The sequence below is a fragment of the Melospiza georgiana genome, chromosome 4, assembly GCF_028018845.1.
Source record: "Melospiza georgiana isolate bMelGeo1 chromosome 4, bMelGeo1.pri, whole genome shotgun sequence".
Classification (NCBI taxonomy): Eukaryota; Metazoa; Chordata; class Aves; order Passeriformes; family Passerellidae; genus Melospiza; species Melospiza georgiana.
Window position 1 is genome coordinate 65177568 of NC_080433.1, and position 25548 is coordinate 65203115.

The 25548-nt window shown below is 34.5% G+C and overlaps 1 protein-coding gene across 1 annotated transcript in view; it reads right to left on the bottom strand.

Annotated features, from left to right (window-relative positions):
* TBC1D22A (TBC1 domain family member 22A) overlaps nt 1-25548 on the bottom strand; it is a 140632-nt gene that overhangs the window by 30996 nt on the left and 84088 nt on the right. The window contains exon 12 of the mRNA XM_058022344.1: nt 1741-1836. Coding sequence (XP_057878327.1) covers nt 1741-1836 — 96 coding nt within the window. The remainder of the gene's footprint in view (nt 1-1740; nt 1837-25548) is intronic.

The following is a 25548-nucleotide window of genomic DNA, read 5'->3' on the forward strand; positions in this document are numbered from 1 at the left end:
ACAGACACAGACCACGCTATGTGCAAGAGAAATGACTGAATGCATGTGGTTCTTGATACAGTTTACAGAACAAAAATCTTCTGTACAGAATGTGCTATAGCTGTGACTTCTCAATAATGTGAATTCAATGCACTCAGAGTGCTCCAGACAGCACATACTGAACTCCCCAATTTTCCAATGTAGTTTAAGTGCTTATTACTTTGAAGACTAGGCACTGATCTACAGCTATTATTAACAAAGCAGAAGAATAATGGATATTCTTGCCGGTGGGACAGAAGTATCATTTAGAGAATTGATAACACTTTAGTTCAGCCATTTTAAAAGGTCATGTTGTACAATAAAGAAGGCCAAGGCTTTTAGTGATAACATATGATGGTGATAAAACTAGCATGGATCTACAGACCCTCAAAATTACCAATTGCATTTCCATGTTGTAAGCAATCCAAAGCAGTGTGATAAATGCATTCCAGTGTATTCCTGATTTCTGTACTTTATTTTCTAGTTCACATGGCCTATAAAGAAATTAAACCATACAGAAATGCCTTAGCTATTAAATAAGTAAACAAATCTGAATATGTGTAAGGAGAACAAAACAAGTCTTCATGGTACTATACCATGGCATTATTCACTTGAAGCATAGTTGCAATAGATTTGGTAGAGAGAGGAAAATTATGGCCTTTGGTGTGGGAAATCAACATTAGCAATTTAATAGGGAGGATTAACAGTGAACAATTGTAATCGAGAGGTATGGTTACCAACATTAGAGATGATTTTGACAAAGTACCATAAATTGAGAAAATCTGACAGCATTAGCAGGTAGTAGAAATTAAAGCTGTTATGTTGTGCCCTTAGGGATTTATTCATTTCAAAGACAGGCCACGACAGCTCTGAATAAATCCTTTCATGAAAATAAAATAGATTGAAGTGATACACAAATTTGCACAATGATTCATTTGTAGAGGGCCACAGAGTTCAGTCAGCTGGAGAGAAAATAAGCTGGTAATGGGCCATTTCCCCTGGGTAGGCAATGGTGGGGGCTTTGCAGCACAGGCTATTCACATTCAGCCTTCAAACAAGACTTTAAAGCCTTTTAGGCATTCAATGTGTATCATAGGGTAAAATTCAATATAAATATTTCTATGAAAGTGAACTGTCACCAGTTCACAAAAATAATTGGACTTCTATGGATGTATGCAAATGATCTGCCTATCTACCATATTCACATCTTCTTACAAACAACGTCCTGATATGCTTTTTGCTGAAAAGGTTTTGAAACATAGAGGCCTGAAGTCCTTTTAATTCCTAATGAAAGATAGGCTCCTTTTTTAAAAGACTATTGTCCAGCTTTTTTGAAAAAATGAACATGACCTTGTTAGAGAATGTTATATTATACCGATGAGAAATTACAAATAAATTCTTCAGTGACGTATTTAAGATTAACAAACTTTACCTTTTCAACAATCTCTGTGAAATACCAAGGTTACAACATCCCCAGAAATCATCTTTTCAAAGTCTGCCTCAGTTAAAACACCATTATTTTTCCAGAGTGGACAAAGAAAAGACATCTCCTACTGCTTGTAGTCCATCACTTCAGGTCGAACAGTTTTGATACAACTCTAACAGTAAGATATCGTCAGTCTTGCTGCTCCTGTTTTGTCCTAAATTCATCCCCAGAGTAATGTTAGGAAGGTAAATCTAAGAAATGGCACCCTGTGCTTGAAAAATATCCTTTTCACTTACTTGAAAATCTTTCTCCTCCAGGATCTCTTTCCTCCACCTGACAAGGAAGGCAGCACAGACGTACAAGTGGAAGTGAGAAAAACCCTCTGGTTCAGACTAGAAAAAATAAAAATAGATCATCCTTTCAATACACAAATAATAATACTTTTGATCACCATATGCCCCAAGTGTATTTTATGACATTTACTTCTAACTGCAAATGTCAGCCACATCTGTCTCTCTTTGTATCACAAACATGCTTGCATTTAATCCATGCCAAACCTATTCATTGCTATTATCTGTAACAGGGACAGAGATGAGGCAGCTTCCATTTCTCATATTTAAATCCATTCTTTACTGATGTGTTTTCCATTTCTGGTGTTATCCATTAGCTTATATCTGGTATGAAATACTGTACTGTCCAGCTCAACACTGTGGTGTGAACATGTGTTTCATCTCCATTATTAAGTCAACTCCTCTACTAGCAGTAGCTTTTGAAGTATAAATTTTGATATAGGAAATTATTAAGCATTGTAAAAATAGAAATACCTTGTATTATACTGAACTGAATTAGATGTTTTCACTATAGGAAGAAAACATACTCATGAGATGAAACATGTACAGCCCAGTTTTGTATTCAGATCTGCAGCTTTCTGTTCTGGTGAGAGTCAGCAGATTCCATCCCTTTATAAAACTCCCCTTGGAAATTAGTATTTTATAATTTCACATAAGAGTTGAGAAAATTTTGTGATGAGGGCATTAAAAGACATCACTAAGTTTGCTCATATTATCAAGTTAATCTCAGATTTTATTTTCTATACCACTAAGACTGAAAAAATAATGATATTAAATTATCAATGTTATGACTGTGAAATAATGCTATGTAAAATCTCATTAAAATAAAATCTGAAAATAATAATTATGAAATTCAACTACATAATCTGACAAATGGAGGTGAATTTAATTGCTGATACCTATATAATTTACAAGATCTAATTATAGTGCTTTAAAAATGTAGCAAGTTTTTTCATATTCTTTGCTGGTCATTTCAAAACTGAAGTTTACTCTTCAGAAAAATACAGTGTTCTGCTCAAGTATAGTGAACTGAAACAATTTCTTACATAAAGAATAACATGATAAAATACCTATTTTATTGCTATTTAACCTAAAACAACATGGTATTTAATATTTTTGCAATAAATAAACCTCTAAGCTATAACAAATGACAAAGGAAAAATATTCTCCTACTACTACTTTTGTTTCTCCTCTATCCTTGACTGATAAAAGAGCAGAGTGTGCTACAGGAGGTTTGTAGAACACCTTGTAAACAGCTACAGAAACCACAGACCATCTGGTCCACCAAATCAGTAAGGTTCCAGAAAAGAGACAATGCCAACTACTTAGAGGGAAGCTTTTAAGTTTAAAAGTGCACTTGGAACTGAAAATAAGAATTAGCTACTTTTGAAAATACTTTTAAGGAATTGTAGAAGAATTATCTGGATGTGTATAAAAATCTGTACTTTGTCTTGTGATTTTTCACCAATAAAAGTTTCTTCAAAATGAAGCTCTTTTAAATGAAACAAAATAGGCTTAAAAATGCAATTCATTAGAGAAAAAATGCATATCCCCTACAGATTTAAAAATTCATCATGCTTCAGAGATAAGTCTAGGTACAAAGTATTTCCAATGGATAGTTTTAGACAGTTTTAGAAATTGAGTAAAACAGCTAATGCATAATTGCCTTTTCTAACACCTGATACCTATTACACTTTTCCATTTGCAGCTTTTGAAGTTACAAACAGTTTAATCTCTAAACGTACAGAAATGCAGACTACCAGCTAAAAGCTATTTAAAATCAAGTATAAACAATGACCTTGATTTAAATATTTCAGAAAAAAAAATCTCAAGGCAGATGTACAACCTTCCAGAGGACTTATTCTGAACATATTACAGATGACTCTGAGCACATTATCTAAGAACCATCTGTCATTATCAATAAAAATCATTTAGATTGTTAACATCACAAGTATCTCATTGCCCTGCAAATGCTGGATCTCCTCTGCAGCTGAAAAAAAGGCATTCTTTGGACTGTACTCCCTAAACTTCTTGAATTTGACAACCACCAAAAGAATGCAAATTTTGTTGTATGACTAGACTGATTATTGACTTGACAGTGATTAGTCTAAGCAGCCTTCCACCCTGGATACTTCAACATTTAGGGAGTGTAATACCTCGTGCTATTATATTTGTATTTATATACAAATTTCATTGCATATTTGTATTTATATACAACACAAGATTATTGTTTAAGAACTCAGAATAATTAAAGCTATGAAATTTTGTCAGGGTTAGGTATTAAAACCACATTTCATTACTCAAGTAATAGCTCAGACACAAGGACTTCCAAACACTCAATAATTACACATGAATAAAGCAACCTTAAGCAACTCCATTTCTACCACATTAAAAAGAGCAGATAGTTTAGGTGAAAAAAGATTTAAATAATTTTTGCCAAAATATCCAAGCAGTCTATGGCAGAAAAACAGAAAGAAGCCAACACACGAACATCATGAAAAGTGGAATATGTTGGCTGCTCCTCCAACTTTTACATTTTTGATCAACCAGGAGCCTTGACTTCCTAGGCTCAGACTCAAGTCACTGTCCAAAGAGACTCAGGAGCTCCTGTCTGAGAAGAAACAAGCAGGAGCACACCAGAGAGGCCCATGACAGTAGTGAGCCTCTCACCAGCAATGACCAACAGCAGATGACTGAGTACAGGAGTGCAAGATACAGCAGTACCTCCCCAGAATACTCCAGGTTTCAAAGGTTTCATGTTCAGAGATCTCCTAGGAGAAGATGCAGAATATGTCCATTTTATAGGAGTTAATGGATTTGTCTTAACTTCCGAAATCTTTTTGCCACTGTAAGCTTTTGGTAAATCACCGAGTCCTGGAACAAAGAATTCCAAAACAGGAGCGCATGCTATAAAGCATGTCTGGTTTAAACCTGGTAGTTTCAGTCAAAGTAGTTTAGATATTTGCAGTGAAAGAGTATGAATCACTTCCTGTTCACTTTCCACAATCCGTTCATATTTCTTTCTCTTCTGCAGAGTAGAACTGTTTTGCTTATTCCACTGTTTCTCATGTACCAGTTCCACCTCCTTTGCTCAGCCTTCTTAACCATCCTTTCCTGTAGTTTTCTCATTTTGAAATAGGGTCTGACCTGTGTGCAGCATGTAAATTGCAGAAAGAATATAACTCCCATAGTGTTCATAATGATATTTTGTTGTTCTTACCTTTTCCAGTAATTCTGAACCTTTGGGGGGTTTTTTTATTATTTTTCTATTCTTGACTGCTACTGAGCTTGTATTTTTCTCTGATGTTTGACTGTAGGAAGCTACCTTGAAGCCCATAGTTATACCACTAAAGCTAGGATTGGTCCAAACACACAATATCACTTTATTTCACTTTATTCAGTCCACACCAAATTCCATGTTATTTATGCCAGGCTAACACATTTAACAGAAACATGAAGTCCTGTGACTCTTTGCTGTCCAGCTCTCACCTTTACTACCCTTAGTAGCATGGTGTTGTCAGCAAACTTTGCTGTCTCAGTTGCTTTTCTATCTTTTTTTTATCTCTTCAGGAGAAAGAGCTTAAGCTTCATGACAAATTTCAAAAGAATGACATGTTATTTCCTTTAATTTTGAAACTTGCCTACTTGTTCTTAACATTTGTTTTCTATCTTTCAGGCAGTTATTAATATTCATACAAGGGCATTCCCTTGAATTTCACAGATGTGTCTCTTCTTTAATGACCTTTTGTGAAGAACCCTCTTCACTGTTTTCAATATTCTACATCAGCCTGGTACGTGTTCACTGGCTCTCAAGCTTTGTGAGGTGTGATTTTCCCCTACAAAAATCATGTCAACACTTTCTTAAAATGACATAATTAGTCATGGTGAAAGAATATTACAATCAAGTTTAGAGAACACTGAATTGAAGTCGCCTTAATCTTGGCATTCTAAAAGACACAGGAATACTCTGCAGACTGTAACTATTTTTATTGTACGCAGCAGCCTAGCAGCTCATGTCGGATCATAACCTCTGCACTTGACAGTCTTCCAGTCAGTCATAACATGAAATTTCAATTATTCCAAAAGTGCTAAAAAATTTAATTTTATTCATTATACAGGTTAAAAAGTTTTTTCACAGTTATACGCAAAAATACCTATTAACAACACTTTGCTGAGTTTGCACTTTTTGGATTCCCTTGTATCATTGGTTTTGCTTCACTGTGTCTATTCCCAAGAGGATGATTCTAAAAGCAGTAAGTGACCAAGAGCACTTGTCTAAGCTGAATCCATTTATTTATTACCATAAATGCAGCAACAAAGTTGGATCTTTTATGCTTAAAAAAACCAAAAGAAACAAACCAAACATAACCTCTAGGTAAGGTCTACAAGCAGCTGTTTCTAATGTGAACATCCATCAATTAACATGAAAATTTATGGGCAGGTTTGATCTTTGCATAAAAGAAAATCTGATCCAAACATATTTCATACCATTTCAAAATCTTTAATGGAAAGTAACATTTCCAGGTCATAACATCAAGCTAGAAATATCTGTCACAGCCAAAAAAATATGCAAATACCTCAACCCTTAGAGTTCACTAAATCCCTTATAGAACAGCTATTTTTAAATAAAACGTTACAAGAACTGTGTACACATTCCCTATTTCTGCTAGGCATATTCAAAAAAATTACTTATCATAAAATCTTCCATTAGATTTGGCAAATTTATGCTGAAAACAAGATGAAGATCAGTTTTCACAACAATTTAGTCATTGGCCTCTCTGATCTAGTCACCAACAACATGGCAACAATTCTTAAAATACAACTTCTGATATAAACCTCTGCTGTGAAATCCCAGCCACAAAGAACACAGACCACTGCTGGAACTTTTTTGGATCAATACCTTGCCCTGTTGGAATGCTCCATGTGGCATGCAAAATTCATGCTAAGACTATGAATCAATGTCAAATATAAATGCATGCTAGTGATAATTACTATTTACCTGATTTATGCACTCTTCAACTAATAATTTAGTTTTATGAAGCGTCTTTCATATAAATTTCCACATGACCTTGCATGTTCAGAATGGAGTTTAAATTACTGCCCTCTTCACTTGCTAACATGCTCAATTCAAATAGATTAAAAAAATAACTAACAAAGTGTGTATTTGACTTTTCTGTCCTAGCTTTTCCAGAATACACTGTGGTGGAAAGCAAAAATCAATGTTTCTCATTTGGTTCTTTTAAAGAATTCACCAAGAAGTCTTTAAAGAGTTCAGTCATGACTAGGATGTCAAGTGGATTCTCACTCAATCAAACACTTTCATATCCAACACTGAACTGCCATCTTTTACAGCTATTTTTCCTCCTCTTGGATGGCGGTTTATTACCTTTGCACACAGGAAAGAAATGGAGCTTCTTATGCAGCTCCCTTAAAGCCTTTTCTTGCTGAATTGCATATTGACAGAAGAAAGAGGAGGAAAGCAGTTTTCTTGAAAAATGCCTTGGATACAAATGCAAGAGGATGCTGAACTCTACACAAGGGAAACACTTTGCAACACTCATTTCTAACATTATTTTGAAAAGAACCTAGATAGACACAGAAGCATTAGGGATGGTGAGACTATCAGAAAATACAATTTCTTTTCTCTAATTTCCCATGTTAATAAGCCTCTTGTTATCTGTAGTGAAGAGTGACCATGAGCTGTTCTTTGTACTTGCTGCAGACACTATTACTAATCTGCTGCTTTGAATTTCTACAATTTGAAAAGGCAGACAACTTTCATTTTACCTAGAAGTTATAACTACATAGAACATAGCAAAACAGGGATGTGGCAATGTGAGCATGAATTCTGCCAGCAATAGTTCAACCACTGTGATTTTACATAACAATAGTGAGGGCTGTATATAAAACCCCAATCTAATATATGTATTTTACATTTTGTTCCTTTAGTGGGAACAAAAAATTACTTTCTGCAAGTAATTTGTTTGTCAATGAGAATGGAAGAACCAGCAGCAAGAACTAATGAAGCTCTCTCAGGTTGATTTCAGTGCATTAACAAATAGGAGCCACACAGCATTATAAGCTCACATTAATAACAATAGATAATTTACACTGTTTAGGTTTTAGAGAGCAGTTGATTACTTACAGCTATATTTTCTTTGTTCATATAGCTGATGTGTTAAAAAACAAACTATTTAGGTTAGAGCCATTAATATGGTTCCTAATTATCTTCCCAAACCATGACACAGTGTAATGACTCAAAGTAGCGAATCTCTGCCTCATTAACACCCAACACCACTATGTCATTTACTTCTTCTAACAGCATGAAATACAAGCATACACTAATTCTGTTTCTCATGTATATAAAGGTGAAGCATTTCCCTACACACCTTAGTCCTGAGTCTTTTCCTCAGAAAAGGCTTGGGCAGACAGATCACAGAAACTGTAAGAGCATATGAGAAGGCAACACTACCAACAGCCTTTTCAAAAACTTCCACTGCTTGAAAAGTTTAATTCTCTAGCTATTTCCCAGAAAATTCACTTTGCATCTTTAATTTGCGGAGATTGCCCCGCCCAAATTTAAAATCCCTCATGCAGGTGTGAAGTTATGGAAGCACTGAGTTATGGAAAGTCTGAGGAGCAATAAAATAGGGATAAACCCAGAAGTGACCAACTATCTGCCTCCCCAGCATAGGTGAAGTCACATAAAAAACTTTCGAAAACCTGTGGGATATTTCTTTTTTAATAGGTTACCTGGCAGATTTGACTGAAAATATCCAGACAAAACATTTTCAAAAGCATGCACATCTGGGATACCAAAATTTAGATTTCATCTTTGTTTCACCATTCAATGATAGAAAGAATATGTACCGCAAAAACTTCTTATATTTTAAGCTAGGCCAAAAGCTGGGCTTCATTTATTCAGACATGACTGTCCGGCTGGAAAGAAATTTGTTTTGAAGTTTCCTTCTAATTAAAACCCCATTCGTTCTCTCTGAAATCACTAATTTAATTTGTTCTTAAACATTCAAATTCTGTCTCAAGTTGAGACTTGACAGCAATTAGTCGACCAAAAATGTGGTGGGAAAAAAAAGCAAAGCTATGTCACACTAAAATCAACACTGCTTTTAGTCACAGAATTCCATTTAAAAGTATGATTTAACTTAAAAAGCACAAACTTAATCCAGATCATTAATAAATATGATCAGCTGCAACTGATTTAATTCTGAAGTACTTTGCGGCAAGGCAAAATATCTTTACACAAATGCCAACCTGCTTTAAGCAAACTACTGATTGGATATAGGGACAAGCACAATTGCACAAGCACAATCAAAAAAGAACATGATAACTTTTCCACCTGTGAGAACTTCAGCAGATCACGGGAACCAAAACCACACCACACTTCCTCACCAACCTGCTTTTAAAAGGCAAATGAGCACAAATAAGCAGTATGACTAATATTTACTAAACTAATTCCCTATTTCACCTTTTGAATTTCAGAATTATTTACCTCATGTATCATTTTAATTATTTTTACAGTTCGTTCCCAGAGAACAGCGATACTGGGAAATTAATTAATGGGCACAATAGAAGAACTGTCAGCATTGTTTAAATATAATTTCTGCACTAGCCTCATTTACATGTAGCCCTTTATTCTAAACAGAGGTACTGCTGAATATTTGGTATGAAATTGTTAGTTCATTAAAAAGAGTACAATGACATCCTTTTCTGCAGATATTCATGGGTTATCAAATATACTGAAATACAAAGCTTGAGACAATCATTAGAGCTTTTAGTCCATGGACTTCAAATATCTGAAAAAGCTGAATAATAGTTGTGTCATTGTTTAATTAATTTGCCTTAGCTTTATCATATTATTAGCTTTCATAAAAGTTATCAAATTAATACTTCAAGGCAGACCTATAGAAAGCAGTAAGTGCTAGTCTACCATTTCACAACTGAAAAAAGTAGTGAGAATACCTCTACACATATATATCAGATATTTATACTGAAGGATTAAAGCAAAATCTAAGTATGAAAAATATTAAAAAATAATGGTTGCTTATTCCAACTTCTCAAATAACAAGAAAGTGCTTACTGACACACTGCCAATACGTAATTCAAAGAAATCCTCTCATGAAGTATGTTTTAGGCTACATATGTCACTTCCAGATAGAGAGGGGTTCTCATGTGCCTTTTGGGACAAAGTTGGTGGTCTGATTACAATGAACTCTAAAATTAAATACAATAGGTAATTTGAGAAAAGCATATTAAACCATCCAATAAAGATATTGCTGAATTTTTTTTTCAGTTCATAAAAACTCTACAATCCCCAAATTCCTACTTCTGTAAATTAGGGGATGATTATATCAATATAATGTAAAAGTTTAGTGAAGATTTCTGATTAGATTGAATTTATACCAGAGCCTTGTCTGTTCTAAGAAAAACCTACTTTCTTCTTAATAATAACAACAAATAAATTTTCAAGCAAACTATTTCCAAAACCTTTTCTTTCCCTCAAGGAACACATCATAAGAGCTGAGAATGAACAAATATGTCACATGTTCAGTCACATGTTTTCTAATAGGTGGCCTTGTTGACTAAGATGATAAGTAGAAATACCAAAAATACATTTAGTAATAAGCATGAGATATTACCTTCCTTGTTCTCCAAGCTAACAGGTTTAGGCATGACAGAGTTAAATCATAACACAGAGTCAAGAACATCATCCAACTTTCTAGCACAACCATTATCAAGATACTCAAGACACATCACTGTCTGTTTCCCCTTCTCCCATCATTAAACCACATTAAATCACATTCCACAAAACAAGAAACAAGCAACAAAATGCTTAATTTTTGATCACCATTATTCCTATTAGAGGCTAGGAAATAGCTGGGACTGTTATTTTCTTTCATTTGTTGTCCTGCAAAAATCTTATTCATGAAAACACTTTCATTGCACAGCAACACTATCTGAATCAGTCACTACTCAGGGATGGCAATTTGCCTGAATGTTCAATCTTGCTTTGTGATGATGACTTAATTATACCAAGTTTTTTGTGACCATGTGACTGCTTACAGCACTCTTTGGTCTGCATGCTTCACATTTCATTCAACTTCCATTAAAACAACCTAATAATGCCACTGAAACTAAAGTAGGCAGTTGCTGAATGCAGCAATATCTTGTCTGAGTAAAGAAAAGCACAACATCTGAAAACAATACTCAACAGCTCTTCAGCTCCATCCAGCACAGAGGCTCTATAGTCATGATGGTGCTAAACTGCAGGTTTATAAAGGGGTTTATATCAAAAGCAACTGAAAAGTCAACACCATTAATCATTCCAAGTATCTGAAAATTGCTAGTCACTCAATATCACAGCTGGAAATGTTAATAATGCACGAATTTTAATTAAATACATTAAATACTTGATAGCTATCACCAGGAGTTTGATCTTGTTGGGATGAATAAGACTAGCTGCTTCTTTTGTTAATACAAAAGACTCACCAAGCTAATCCAAAAACACTCTTCAGACCACTTCTATTCACATCCACCAACTGCTTAGCACACAAAGAATTAATAGTGATGATCAGGTGCAGCTTTGGTGAACTCTGATCAGAATGAGAGACTACATCTACTACATCTACATCTACTAAACATGACTGCCTTCATTGCATTTAGTAGCAAAAATATTTCCTGTGAGTAACACTACGGTTCTGAGAATGCTAAATGACTCCATAGATGCCACAGCCTGTTCAGAACTTAAGTATCTTTCAGGACACTGAATCAAGGCAAGATCTTTGACATAAATCTCCTTAAGATGCTGACAATCAACTGCAGATCAAGACAAAGTCTGCTTTAATAAAAAGTCTTCACACCAGACCACTGACTGAAGACAGCAGCATAAAGCAAAAGACTCACTGGGAATGGCAACACCTGTAGAGTTGCTGCAATCTGCTTTATCAAGGTTCTCTGGAGGTTACCTGATGCTGCTATTCTTACCTCTGAAAAACAAAATATTTATGTTGACCCTAAAGAGCCTTGAGCAATTATGAGATATTACAACAGTAACATTTTTATACTTTTCTCCATCTCAGGCGTACCAGACACTAACCATCAAGGATTTCCTAGCAGTCACTTCCTTAGAAAGGCTCCTACAAGAATATCCAGTAGCAATGCAAATGAAGCAAAAATGGCAGAAAGTAAGGCAAATTTTAAGGTATTACCACCTACATGCAACTTTATTAATTCTAATATTACCAATAATGCATTGGGGGTTTTTCTAGAAAACCTTACTCCATCACAAATACAGCACAAGGGCTTAAAAAGCTCTTGCTCTTCAGCAGCTTTGCCCATCCCGAAAGCCTGATGCAACCTGCACAGCTTCGTGTTTTTCCTGTGTGACATGACATCACCAGACAGAAGTTTGAGCTGCTCAAATCTCTTACTGCTGTCAATAAACATGACTTGCTGTTTTCCTTCCAGCTTTTGTGAGCAACGCTGCAGTGATCCATGCTGACACTGGAAGGACTGAGTCTGCAGTACCAGGAGCTTGAGACATTTCCAACAGAAGACAAAGCAAACAAGAGTGCCCTCATCACTACCCCTACCCTTAAGCAGATCAAAATAGGAGGACAGCTTTGATCCAAAGAAAAGCTTTCCACCTGTTTTTTTTTGACTGAACCCAAAATCTTCAACTGAAATTCGCAGTATAATATCTAGTATAGTATTTCTGCAAATTCCTTTATCAAAAATATTGAACAAACTCATTGAAAGGACAGTGGGACTAGTCTCACTGAAACAGCATGGACACTGCATTAGATTCCCAAGCATCTCTCCAAATTTTCAGAAGCATTTTACTCATTTATTTTATTCAAGACTTTAAAAGAGTACATAGTGACGTTATAAATGGCACTTTCTGGATTCATTTTTTACTATTATAAAAAAAAAATATTACATACAATTTTCTTTAAATCTCTCTTATTAAGTTGTAACAGGCAACAAAAAAGCAATCATAAACAAATTATGCTGCCAAGCTTCAAGATGAATTTTATCAACAAAATGAATGTGAAAAAAACAAACAAATATGCTCCACAGTAACAACTCAGCCTCTAGAAAATTAAAACAGAAAGCAAACAAAGTATTATCTACCCAAGGTGTGAACTAAAATATTTACTTAGTAAAGGATGTAGCATCAAAATGTAATTGCTAACGGTACCTGTCCTTCAGCTTTGTAATATTTTTCTCACATGATTTTGCTTAGAGCAATGAAGGCTTTGAATTTTTAGACTTTAAAATCTAACCAACATATCCCAAAATGCTGGAAAGAAGGATGTAAAGCTGTATGTTCATCAAGCATAAGTTTAAGTTAATGTCAATGTTTAATCTCACAAATAATTTAAACTGCAAATATAACTTATTTTGCTACATAGATACAAGATTTTTAATACTGTTTACTCTGTTACTTTGTGTACATAGTGATTTCTTGATTCCAAAACACTCTAAATCAATATCAAAATAGCAAAGGATATTAAAAAAAATTAAATAAAAAATAAACTATATTTAATGCAATTACATACTTCGCAAAAAAAAAAAACCCAGAAATTTTATGATAATCAATACCAATTACCAAATACCATTTTGGAAAACTGTTTTCTGTACACCTTATTTTTCAGGGTAGCATTAAAAACTTACTGGTATAAAATCTCTGCCATCACAGAATGGCTCTATGGAAGGATGAAGCTCACCACACACTGACAACATCTGTAGCTCATTCCAGCCAAAACAAAAGCAGCACAGTGTGCATAGCTGGAAGAAACATGTTTGAAACAAGCAATGTGCAAAATGAGCTGCAAAACAAAGCATCAGCTCACGCAAAGTTATACTGAGAATTTATACACTGAAGAGACTCCCAGAGCCAGGCACAGTGGCAGAAACAGAGGTGGCAAACTACTGACTGATTCCAGAAGATCTACAATTTATAGGACTAGTGATGAGCCACTGAAGATGGGTCCTGGCCACCTTTCAAGAATCTGCATTTGCCACATGACTTTCAGACAGCGAGGATTGTGTTAGGAACATTCCAAGGGCTGTTAATTTTCCATGTTATCCCATTAAAGCTTGGCCAGCCTTTGAAGGCTGTGAAAATTCACTGCATCCCTGGGCACCTAAACAATAAACCAAATTAATAATCACTTCTCTAAAACAACAAGGTGCTGCAACTATGGAAACAGGTGGGAAGCAAAGGTTGTGAGCACTGCTCAGTGGGAGCCTACAGAGAACCAAGCAGCAGAGTTCTGTTTCTGTAACACGTACCGAACCCGAGAGAAAGAGAATTTAAAACAAAAAGAAAAATGAGAAAAAAAGAAATCATAGCCCAGACAGAATAAAAGCCATGAAGAGTGCATGTGTACTGAAATGGGACTCAATACCAATGAGGAAGAGAAACTACAAGTCAGAAAACCAAAAGTATCTTTACCATAGACCTAATTTACATAGTAGATATTCAGAGATTATATTAATAATCACACTTGAAAAAAAATACACTGCAATCATACAAATATTTAGTCTGAATTTAAATATTTAACTGCAAAAGTCATACAGTATCATGAAACAAAATGTTTCAAATTGTATCTTACAGAAAACTGAACACAATTGGTATTTTTAACTATGAAAATGCTTGACTAAAAAGCAGGTGTTGGCTTGTTTCAAGACAAACCAAAAGCACATAATCGCCAGAAAAAGATTTTTTTTCTGAAATATTAAAATAAAGTTATAAAATACTTAAGAGACAACTTTTCTCTGTCTGCAACCTAAGGTTTAAAAAAGTATCACCAATGAAAGTTGTTTACACTTCTCAGAAAGGACAGATTGATTTGCTCTCCCATTAAGACACTGATTTTCCAGTCTTGATAAATTACTACTAACAAGGAAAGAATCCCATTAGAAAGAAAACCTGTTTATTAACAAACAGGAAGATCATTAGAATTTAAAGGCTCAATCCTGAAAATCCTACTATTAGTTTTGTGCACTGTTTTGAGCACAAATGTGTAAGACTTTTTTCAGCAACAAGAGAATCTATTAAAGGATAATCAGAAGATACAGTTTTTGTTGAGCTGATTGGTATTTAATAATTTATATAAAACTTCCACAAAGTCTGTTCTTTTACAGAAAGGAGACAGTAGGTGATGTTATCTGGAAATTTTCATCCATAACTTATTGCAAGAAAGAAAGAAAAACTGACTGTATTTAAATGAAAAAGCAAGAAAGCATAGATGTTTCAACTGTAATCTCTATTGTCCTATCTGCTAGACCATGTTTCCTGTCCAAAATGTTAATTTCTGCCTAGAATGCAAAAAACCTGCTGTATGCCTATTTGTATCTATTTAGCTTATTCAAGGTATTATTATATTTCCTAAGTCACCACATAAAACTTGCATTTTCAATACTATTTACTGTGTTTCATAAAAGTTTCATTAGAAACAAATTCAGAGCAAATAGAAGTTGGAGGCATAATTTCCATTTATTACTTTTCATAATTTGTTTCATTAGAAACAAATTCAGAGCAAATAGAAGTTGGAGGCATAATTTCCATTTATTACTTTTCATAATATCTTTTCTATTCAGACATATCAACACAATCTAAGGAATTTCTGCCATTGTTCTCAAAGATGACAAAAAATAATCTCAACATGCAATTGTTCTAATCTACCAAAACCAATGGAAAATGTATTAAAGGTTATGTGATCCAAAGTACAGCAATCCCATGGATATTTACCATGACTCAACTGAAGAGATTAAAAAAGATTTTTATTTGCTTTCAGTTTGTGGGAGCTGTATTCATTTTCAGAAACAGACACAGGAGGTCAGGATGATGTCTCCAGAGGAAAAGTGAGATCCCTTAGGAGCTTCCCTTCAGACAAACTGAAAATTCCAGGGATCACAGTGAACACCTGGAGAAAAATTACAGCAAAGAACACCAGCCAGAGCCAGAAAGACTGATGGGAGGATCAGGAGGTAAACAGAGTTTGATGAAAAGAATCTTGTAGAGGCCAGAGAAGGCCCTGAGGAGTTTTCTAGGATTCAGAAAGTAATTTCTGAATGGCACAGCTACTGTGGTTTGGTTTGGATTGCAGACATCCTTTTGAAACACATTCTCACATATAGTCATGTACTGAACCACGGCCAAGGCCAACCTGAGGTTTCATGGAGCATCCAGGGTCTTCACAGAGCTAGTATATGTAGTTATGTAGTTATTACATGAACTATTCTCTTGCACATGAAAGTCTTCTTGCAAAGTTTTATTTATCTCCTATTCCTTCATTACTTAAAAACATAACAGAAAAAATAAGTCAGGCTGGGAATTTCATGTAATGTTTTCCAATACACTCCCTCTCTGCAGGAAAAAACTATCAGATACAAACTATATTAGTTTCAAAAACACTCAGCCAAACTAAACCACAGAAGAGCCTTTGATTTTATCTCCGTCACCTGTTTCATTTATAAGCAAAGACTGCTCCATATACTGCAATAAATTCAAAGTCTTCAATCCGTCTCTTGTCATAAGAAAAATGAGAACGTTGCAGTGTGAAAGATGGGGAAAACTATGCATTTCCATTAATGCCTGAAGTGGCCAAACACCTTTTGACTCCAGACTAAAGCAGAATATCATGCCCAATTTCCTTAATTCTGGTGTTCAAAAATAGAGAACTAACAGCCACAGCTCCCATTACCACTTAAAAATGAAGATTTCTCAGAGCTTGGTAAACATTTATGACACAGTTCTTAGTACTCTTAAGTCAAATGGACACCCCTATCTCCCCTCAAGGCAAGGACAGCACAGATAATTCAGAATTATTACCACATGCTCTCTTTCATTATTTGATCTCTAAGAAAGCATGGACATGCACAATTGCCAGTCCAACCTCCAGCAGTAATGGTATTCATCAGCAATCTTCTTGTGAGCCTTTACAATGGCTCTACTACTTGACTTCAATCAGCTGTAAAGCTCTTTTATTCTGTTATCACATCAGTGCGAGGGAATGAATGCCAAGGATTGAATGCCCTCCTAAAGGAGCGCAGTCATGCTCCTGGAATAGCAATGAGCTCCATCTGACACTGCTCAACACCTCCTTTCACACTCCCTCACTCTCGCAGAGAAACACAGGCATGACAAAAATAAATGTCTGGTGAGTGGGAATGCTAGGAAACAAATCTACAGAATCATATACTAAATAGAGCATATCACAGTTTAATAGAAAGAGTTGGAAGTTGATAAAAAGGATGCAATTAAAAGACAACTGGCAGCAGTTGGGTTCCATTTGTCAGACAAAAAGGATGACTGGAATAATTATGCTAGTAGTGGAATAATTATGCTACTAGTGAGAAAAACTCAGAATTTTGTACAGAGAATGTCTCATCTATTAATACTCAGCTCTTCTTAAGCACATTTTATTTTTGCTGATGTAAGAACTTAAGCACAAACTTGTTCTTAATAATTTTAATAAAGTGACAAAAACTAGAGGTCAGATCAAAAAATGTATGACAGTTGATATTCTAAGTAGAATCTTTTGGTAGCTCAGCCTGTCTCCTCCCTGCACTGTTTGGGGCTGTGTACATGGCTTTAGCCAAAAGGAGCAGATAAGCCTGATATGAAACCTCTGCAAATATGCCCCCAGAATCTAGACTGCCATATTGATAAAGCTATCAGACAACGCAGGAAAGCAAATAAATTGCCATTTATAACTTAATATTGCTTTTTGAACAAAATCAGTGGTTTTTTATTTTTATATTTGTAATTTGAAATACATCATCAAAACTCCATCATGAAAGTAAGCTATGCTTTTTTGGTCAGGAAAAATAAAAAGTGCGGTAAAAATAAAAAGTGCATTTTTCTAGCTCACGTACATCAGTGATATTCAGTAATAAATACATTATAAAGCGCTTTTCAAAAATTTATATCTGAACAGCTAATTATGATAAATTCCACTTTCTGACCAGCTATAAAGCAGTGTCTTTCCCCAAGAAAGCTTATTTCTACTAAATATTTTTTAAATATATAAATCGAAATTTGTTTTCACAATGATAGGGAAAAATCTAGGCAGTCTGTAAGATGGAATGGCTGAAAGGAGGAAAGACATCAGAAAGTTGGCGAGAAAACAAATCAACTAAGCTAAGAAAACTTAATTCTTTTTGTAGGACATTCTCTTTTAAATCAACACTAAGTTGCAAGTCCATTAATTCTCTAAAACTTACACTTCATAATCACAAACTCAATAGGTTTATGCTCCTACTTCCTGACATCCATTAAGATATTCTGACTTTCTCCCTTCATTTAAAATGTTTATACCAAAAAGAAATAATCTTCCTTGCATGAGAGCTTATTTAAATTCCAGTGCTGCTCCATAAAGGATGAAGGATGGAGCTGTAGACTGTGAAATGCCTTTGTGTTTCACCAGAAGCAGATTATTTCAATAGTGCACCACGCTCTGCAGTCCATTTTAGAGTGAACAGGAACACAGTGAAATCTCTCTGCTGTGAAGTGTGCCAGCATCAACTCCAGCTTGGAGAACCAGAGAATGACTTTTGTGCCTCTTCTCAGGAATAAGGCATTGATGTGGCAAGAGAATGAGGCTTCTGAACACTGTTTTCAGAACACAAACTGACATCTCAGCACACCAGAGATGCAATAAAACTTAATGAGTGACTCAACTGATCACATTTCCTTGAGAAACTACACTGCTCCAGTGACATAAACAGCAACTTTTCCAGTAGGAATGTGTTAAATAGTTTCCTGCACCTCTCAATCATGCTTGTAAAAAGATCAAAACTCAGGATGAAGCTCTACAAAACACCTGCCCCAGTGAAAGTATATAGCCAAAATTGTATCTGCAATGGTGCTAGAATTTAGTATATAGTATTTTGGTGGCAACCTTTCCTAGCAATGTAAGGAAGAGAAGTCATCAACAGAAATCAGTAAAGGATAGATATTTTTCTCTTTTTTAGTGTAGGTGAGCAACAAAAATTTATAATAACGTAGTCAGGCAGTTGGACTAGATGATCACTGTAGGTCCCTTTCAAATGAACTATTCTATCCAATTTTACTAATTACATCACTAATTACATCATGCCAAACAGTTATTAGCACATGCAGTCAGTAAAACTGACTCACATCTCATGTAGGAATGGGCCAGAAATGACTGCTTCTAACATGGTCAGCCATCCCCTGCCTCCTCTCACAAAAGCATGATACAGAACTGCTCAGATTGTTATAGCACAAGTATGCTTGATTCCTCATGTGCTCATCTTCACACTTCCAAGAACTCCTTCTAAATATGAAGAGTTTTCTGATTCAGGATTTATTTGCACTTCTACAAGCAATGAAGCAGAATAAGGGCAAGAGGAAAACAAAACAAACTGCCTTGGTGAGTAAACACATTTAATGAAGATTTAACTCTACAAAGTCTACTTTTCTATTGATACTAGCAGAATTTTTGGAAATGACACTAGGGAAAAATATTTATAGCAACAAGCTGATTAATCTGAAAAAAAGCTAAGGGGATAAAATGCACAGAGTAACAAATCATAAATTCAAATGCACCTAAAAGAAAACAGATAGTCATTACATTTAAATACCAAAATGAATAATTGTTAAATTCTCCATTAAAAAGTACTTTACAAGACTTATTTACTACAATAAAACTACCTGCAACATTACTCTCACTTTGCATAATTTTCTGTTAATTACTTAGGCTTAGCAATATGATTAGGAAAACCTAATAATGTTTAGTACTTCTATAAAGGGACAACCTGGAAGAGAACCAAATTCCAAATGATTTTAAATTACTGAAAGGATGAAAGAAAGTTTTATCTTCCCTTCAGTTTCCAAGGGAAGATAAAAACTTGGAAACTTATTTGAGGGATCAAAGCAGGTTAACACAACTGCTTTATTTAGAAATATTAAAAACAAGATGACTCATCTCTCCCACACTTTGTTCTCCCCACTTCATCCCTACTCCCCTGCTGAAAGAAAAACATTAGGTTTTGTTAGTGCTGTTAAAAAATATAAATGTCTTATCTGTAGAGGCAAACTATCATGATTAAAATTAAGAAATATTTATTTCCAAATGTATTTGCTTCTGACATTTAAACACATATAAAAGCAAAATGCTTCTGACATGAATAATGTGGTACTAAGTAAGATACAAATTATTTAAAAAGGGATTACTGGAAACAGTGAAGGTCAAAATGGAAGTTTGCTTGAGAACAGGAAAAGGAAGCAGTAAAGAGAGGACACGAACAAAAAACAGGTCTTAACTCTATGAGCAATATTAACACCTAAAGGAAACCACTTTGCCATTTGAGTAAGTTTATTAACACAAAAAGGTCAACCTATCATAATCCTATTAAAAGTAAGAACTTTGATGGATAATTATTTAAAGGCTTTCTTAATTAGAAGCAAAGACACAATTTTCCTATACTATAAATAATATTTTATGTAAAATATTTGTATCCATGTTTTTCTTGACACTTTCTTCTGCTTATTTATTTGTCAGCAAATCAAGCAACCTGCTGACCTGGACTGAGTGAAGAAGCCAGCTCTCCTCACAGCTCTCTTCATATATTTGAAACAAACAAGGAAGTTAAATTTTACTACTGTGTTATATTGCCAAGTGCTCAAATAAAATATATGTGGAAGGAAGAGCAGAAAATATATTTGAAAAGTAAAAGAGGACACATTTAAGAATATTGCTTTTCAACAAAACAAATTTATATAGAAAATATAGATTTCAATATTTTGCAAAGCAAAATGTTGCATTTTTCTATTTAAATATTTAAATTAGTAGAAAAATTCAATATCAATATTGTAAGCTAAAAAATACTGTAGACAAAGAAATGCTGCCTAATTTTGCATATCAACTTTGCATTCCTCAGACCCTAGAGATAACACAAAACATTCCAACCATTATGTGGTTATGAAAAAACACAGTGCCTTGTGGAAGAAAAAAGAGTCTTGAATCACATGGAGTTTGTAAAAAAATTGTAAAAAAATAGCATCTTCTTCAACCTTTCTAACCTGAAGATGTTTTTTTTTTATGTGGAATATATGCACAGAGTTTCAAATATCAACAGGGTTTCAGAATATATCAACAGTTTCAGAGTCCAGTATGGCTACTCTAAAAGAATCTAGGTTGAGCACCTTGTCTTTGAGTAAGGGAAAATCCAAACAAGTGCAAGTTTTAGGTAACTCCTTCCCATCCACCAGCATCATAGCACAGAGGTATCTTGATCCAGATATTGGAATCTACTTCAATTCCTAATGATAGATTTTTCTCTCACAAGTTTTCTCAGTCCCTTTTTGAATCCACATAGCATTCAGGACCCACAGAGTGTTGTGGTAAAGAGTTCAACAATTGAACTGTTGTGTTCAGAACTATCTTTGGCTTGGACCTGGCACCAGTTTTTAAATGTGACTAAACTTTCCCCTTTATCACATGTACTTTGTAACCTGTTCTACATTCTCCTCTCAATCATTTCTTCCCCCCCAGGCTCAAGAATCTTGAAGGTGCAATTCTTCACTTTGACTTATTCTTGACTTGCTCCAACCTGTTCCATAGGAACACTGTAGATTTATATAATGGCAAAATTTGGGTCTCTTTCATTTTTAGTTCTATCATTTTCCTAAAAGTATTCTGACCTCCAGTTCTTGTTCCTGATTGGCAACACACAGTTCATGGCCAAAACTATGTACCAGAACATAATTTCCTTTTTCAACTCAAATCTTTCCATGTCCCTTTACACTTACCTGAGTGGGAATTTTAAGGGCCATTGTATTTTTGTCACTCTGTCTCAGACAGTCTTTCTGCTTTTTTAGGTTTGTAAGTTCAGTTCTATGCTTATTCAGAATGAGTTTTTACCAGCTGCAGGCTTTCCTAGTCTGCTACTCACTTTTCTTTTCTGATGACTTGTGATGATACTGCATAACACATGTACAACGAGCACACATATGAAAAATACAGACATCTGCAGTACTTTCTGTTCATCAACTTAAAAATGTATTTTCATCTGAAAACTTTCAACTTGTTATGCTACCAGATACTATTCTTTTGTTCAGATATGAAATAACTGAATATCTGTTTTGTTTCAACTTCATCTACTGAGCATTTCAAAGTAATTGAAATTGGCCTTTTTTTTTAATTTCTAATCAACAAAGTTCCCTCACAGTGAATAAAGGAGAAATAGTGATACATCAAAATACCTTTCCAGTAGTACTTCCCAGAGACTCACAGTGTCTTCTCTGAATTTATAACTACTCAGCAACTTTATTATGTTTAAACTGATGACAAGAAAAGGCTCACCAATGATACTTTAATTTCAAATTGTCTTGAAACGTGTTTAGTGGGGTTTTTTTATCTGTTCCCCAACAGTAGCATTTCTGTGCACCTTTTCTCCAATTTGACATTTTTATAATAAATCAACACAGCTATTAATATTTCCTCTGTGTTCAGTCTCTGAAACAATGTAATACAAAAGAAAGCAATAACAGAGTTAAAATAATTAAGTATATCCAAAGTACACTAGGATAAAATGACATGTAGACATGTCTTCTTAATCAGTAGGAAAAAAACATCACATCAAATTTAGAAATAAATCTCTTATAATGAATCTCTGTTTTAAAATATGACAAACTGCAGGTTGAAAAATTATCACACAGGAAGATAATGTGAGTTTTGTATGAATCACTACTAATCAGCTTTCCTCAAAAAGGAAAGTATCTTTGATTGAAATGCTATATTAAAAAGTATAGAAAATATGTACCTTAGTTCTTTTCAAAGTATCAGCTGTAAGTTTACAAACCATATTTTAATTACTGTTGATGAGCATGACATAGGTTTTCTTGTTCATTACTCACAGTTGCATACCAGCTTGCCAGTTAAATCTTTGTTAATATTCTCATTTCTAAATGCTTTGAGTATGATCACTGCTTACTTTCTGCTAGGAAAAAGGCATAAAACACAAGCTCAGATGCTTACTGGGTTTATGAAGAAGAATATTGTCAGAAGGATTGCTTTGACAGTTTGATTAGATTAACACAATCCATCAGCTTGCACAACATACGTTGCTCTTCAAAATGCAGGTATTGCAACTTCCTTAGTGGATGCTAATGCATTTAAATTGAAAAGCACTGATATCACATCTTTCCAATGCAAATTTCCATGGAAAATAAATTGAAATACACTGAATGGCATCTGATAATGGTATTTCCAAACACAGTCTTCTCACAAAAGAGTAAGCTAAAAAGAAATGAAGCACAACTACCTGTACGTTTTCTCATGAAGATGCAACTATATTTTAAAAATTTACATGGAATTTGTAACTATTTTACATATATGGAAAACTACATGACAATTTCTGGAATTGTTGAGCTGTATAGGTAAAAAATACTAGAGCAGTAATTGAAAAATTTGCAAGATAGTCAGCATGGGTTTATGAAAAGCAGGTCCTGCTTGACTAGCCAGAGCTCTTTCTATGACAAGGTGACCTGCTCTGCTAGGTTCTGATTTATGGTTGCAAAAATAAATTATTAATTTTTATCACGCAATCATGATACAGCAATGTCATCAAATCTAAATATATGTGAATTTTTGTTAACCAAGCACAAGTCCTCTGAAATGACTACTGTAAAATGTGCACAGCTTTTCAATTTTTTTCAGCAGATGTTGAAGATGCACTGAGTAACATTAGATACTGACTAAGAGCCATTTAATAGACTGCACTGACTTCCATATAATAACAAAATGCACCACTGGCCTTGACATAATATCTAATTAACCCAGGATTATGTAACATGGATTGAATAGGGTTATCTCAAAGCTGATGTCAGCATCCACATTAGCAAGTAACTGAAGGCAACAGATGACAGGAAGATGAGAGCAGCCTGGGTGGAGGTTCCTACAGGATATTGCCTATAAACATCTACAAGTACAAAACTCAGAATAAGCAACATGGATATTGGCACCACACTGTTCAAAAACCAGGAAATTTTCATTTCCATGACTGTAAAAAATACATCTTTAAAACAATAACTTAGAAATACTGGAGAGAGAAAACATTTTTAATTTCAAAAACTGAAGGAAAATACAAAAGCTGCAATTGAAGGACTTGGAAACAAAGGCAGAAAGGTTGGTGAATTGTCAGTGCTGCTTAAAACAGTGGAGAAATAAAAGCTAGCCTGTGTGAAATTAAAGCATTGTGAACCCCTGCAAATTAAAGCATTGTGAACCCTGCAAATGGAATGAACAGAAATCAGAGTAATCAACTAAATACAACTGTGCTTTATTGTCCTGATAAAGTGGGATGAAGTATTCTTAGTGTAATAATATTCAACATTTCAAAATAATAGTGGCTAAATTCAGTATATAACCCACTATAAACATTAGAGAACTTAACAAATTGCCAGAGGCACTTTAAAAAAGAGAGTATTGCTTTTTAAATTCATTTCATAAGTTACCTTCAAATGAAGTTTCCAAATCAATTTTTTGCAACTTCTGTCAGCACACACGATTGAGAAACTTGTGCCATTTGCTACATACAATTCAACTCCTATGTGATTGCATGAATTCGGTATTTCTCAAACATCAGGGTCAATACAAACTGAGAAAGCCATATAAAGTACACTGTTCCTTCTTACAATTAACTTCTTCATTAAACAAAAATCAAGTCCTATTTTTCCCTCCCTACTGTGGAAAAATACAGTTCCAGAATTTAATCCACATATCTCCAGCTTGAATCAAAACTTATTTTTCTTCAATTACCACCAGTCACAAATTTCAAAAACTACAACAGCTGATGTGGAGTCACCATCTCTGAAAGATGTTTCCCACAATAGCTTTTTTCACTTTGTAAACTCTTTCTTTCATTCTTTACAAAGTCATGACAGTACTGCAACACAGCAATGATGGTGAAGGTGTGGTTCAGACATTATACTTAGTCTTGAGTGACTGTTTTAAGGACATGAATTTTAGCCTCATTGAAAGATATCATTACTCTATGGAACATTATTGAAGACAACTGAGTTGTGTGAAATGAATCTTCCCCACCAAATCCCATGTACAAGTTTGTTTATGGTTCATTGTACACACAGTGAAAATGGATTAGGGTGTAGCCAAAAAGGTTGAACAGAGAAATAAATGAATGTTCATTCATAGATATATGTTTTCAAGAAGGTAAATAGACTAGGCAAAATTTAAAACAAAACAGAAGATGGCAGCGTCAAATTAATTCACTAATTTTAAATATGCAGTAATTATTAGTAATAAATTATTTTGTATGGTTAATAACCAGTATATTAGCTACATATTTCACCCTTTGTACTTTCACAGTATATACTCTGTTCAGAGATCTGAATAATCAGGACAACTTTATTTCTGAACTAGTGCTCAACTGAAAATTTCCATGTTGAAGTTTTTTGTTGTGTAGAAATGTATCTTTACAGATAAAGGTGGCAAAGACTTAGTGGAATAATGCTTACTAAAGACAGCCCAGAGGAGTGCTAAAATCAGATTTCACTTGAAAACCATTTCTGATGCCATATTAGGCATCACTTTAGAACTTCTTCATATTCACTTACAGACTCCAGCATTATTAGCATTATTTCTGTTTCATACTACAAAAAAAATTAATTCCAACTAAGCACAGAACAGCCAAACTCATCAGATTTATATACACTTTGAAATAGTAGGAGTTTTTTGAACA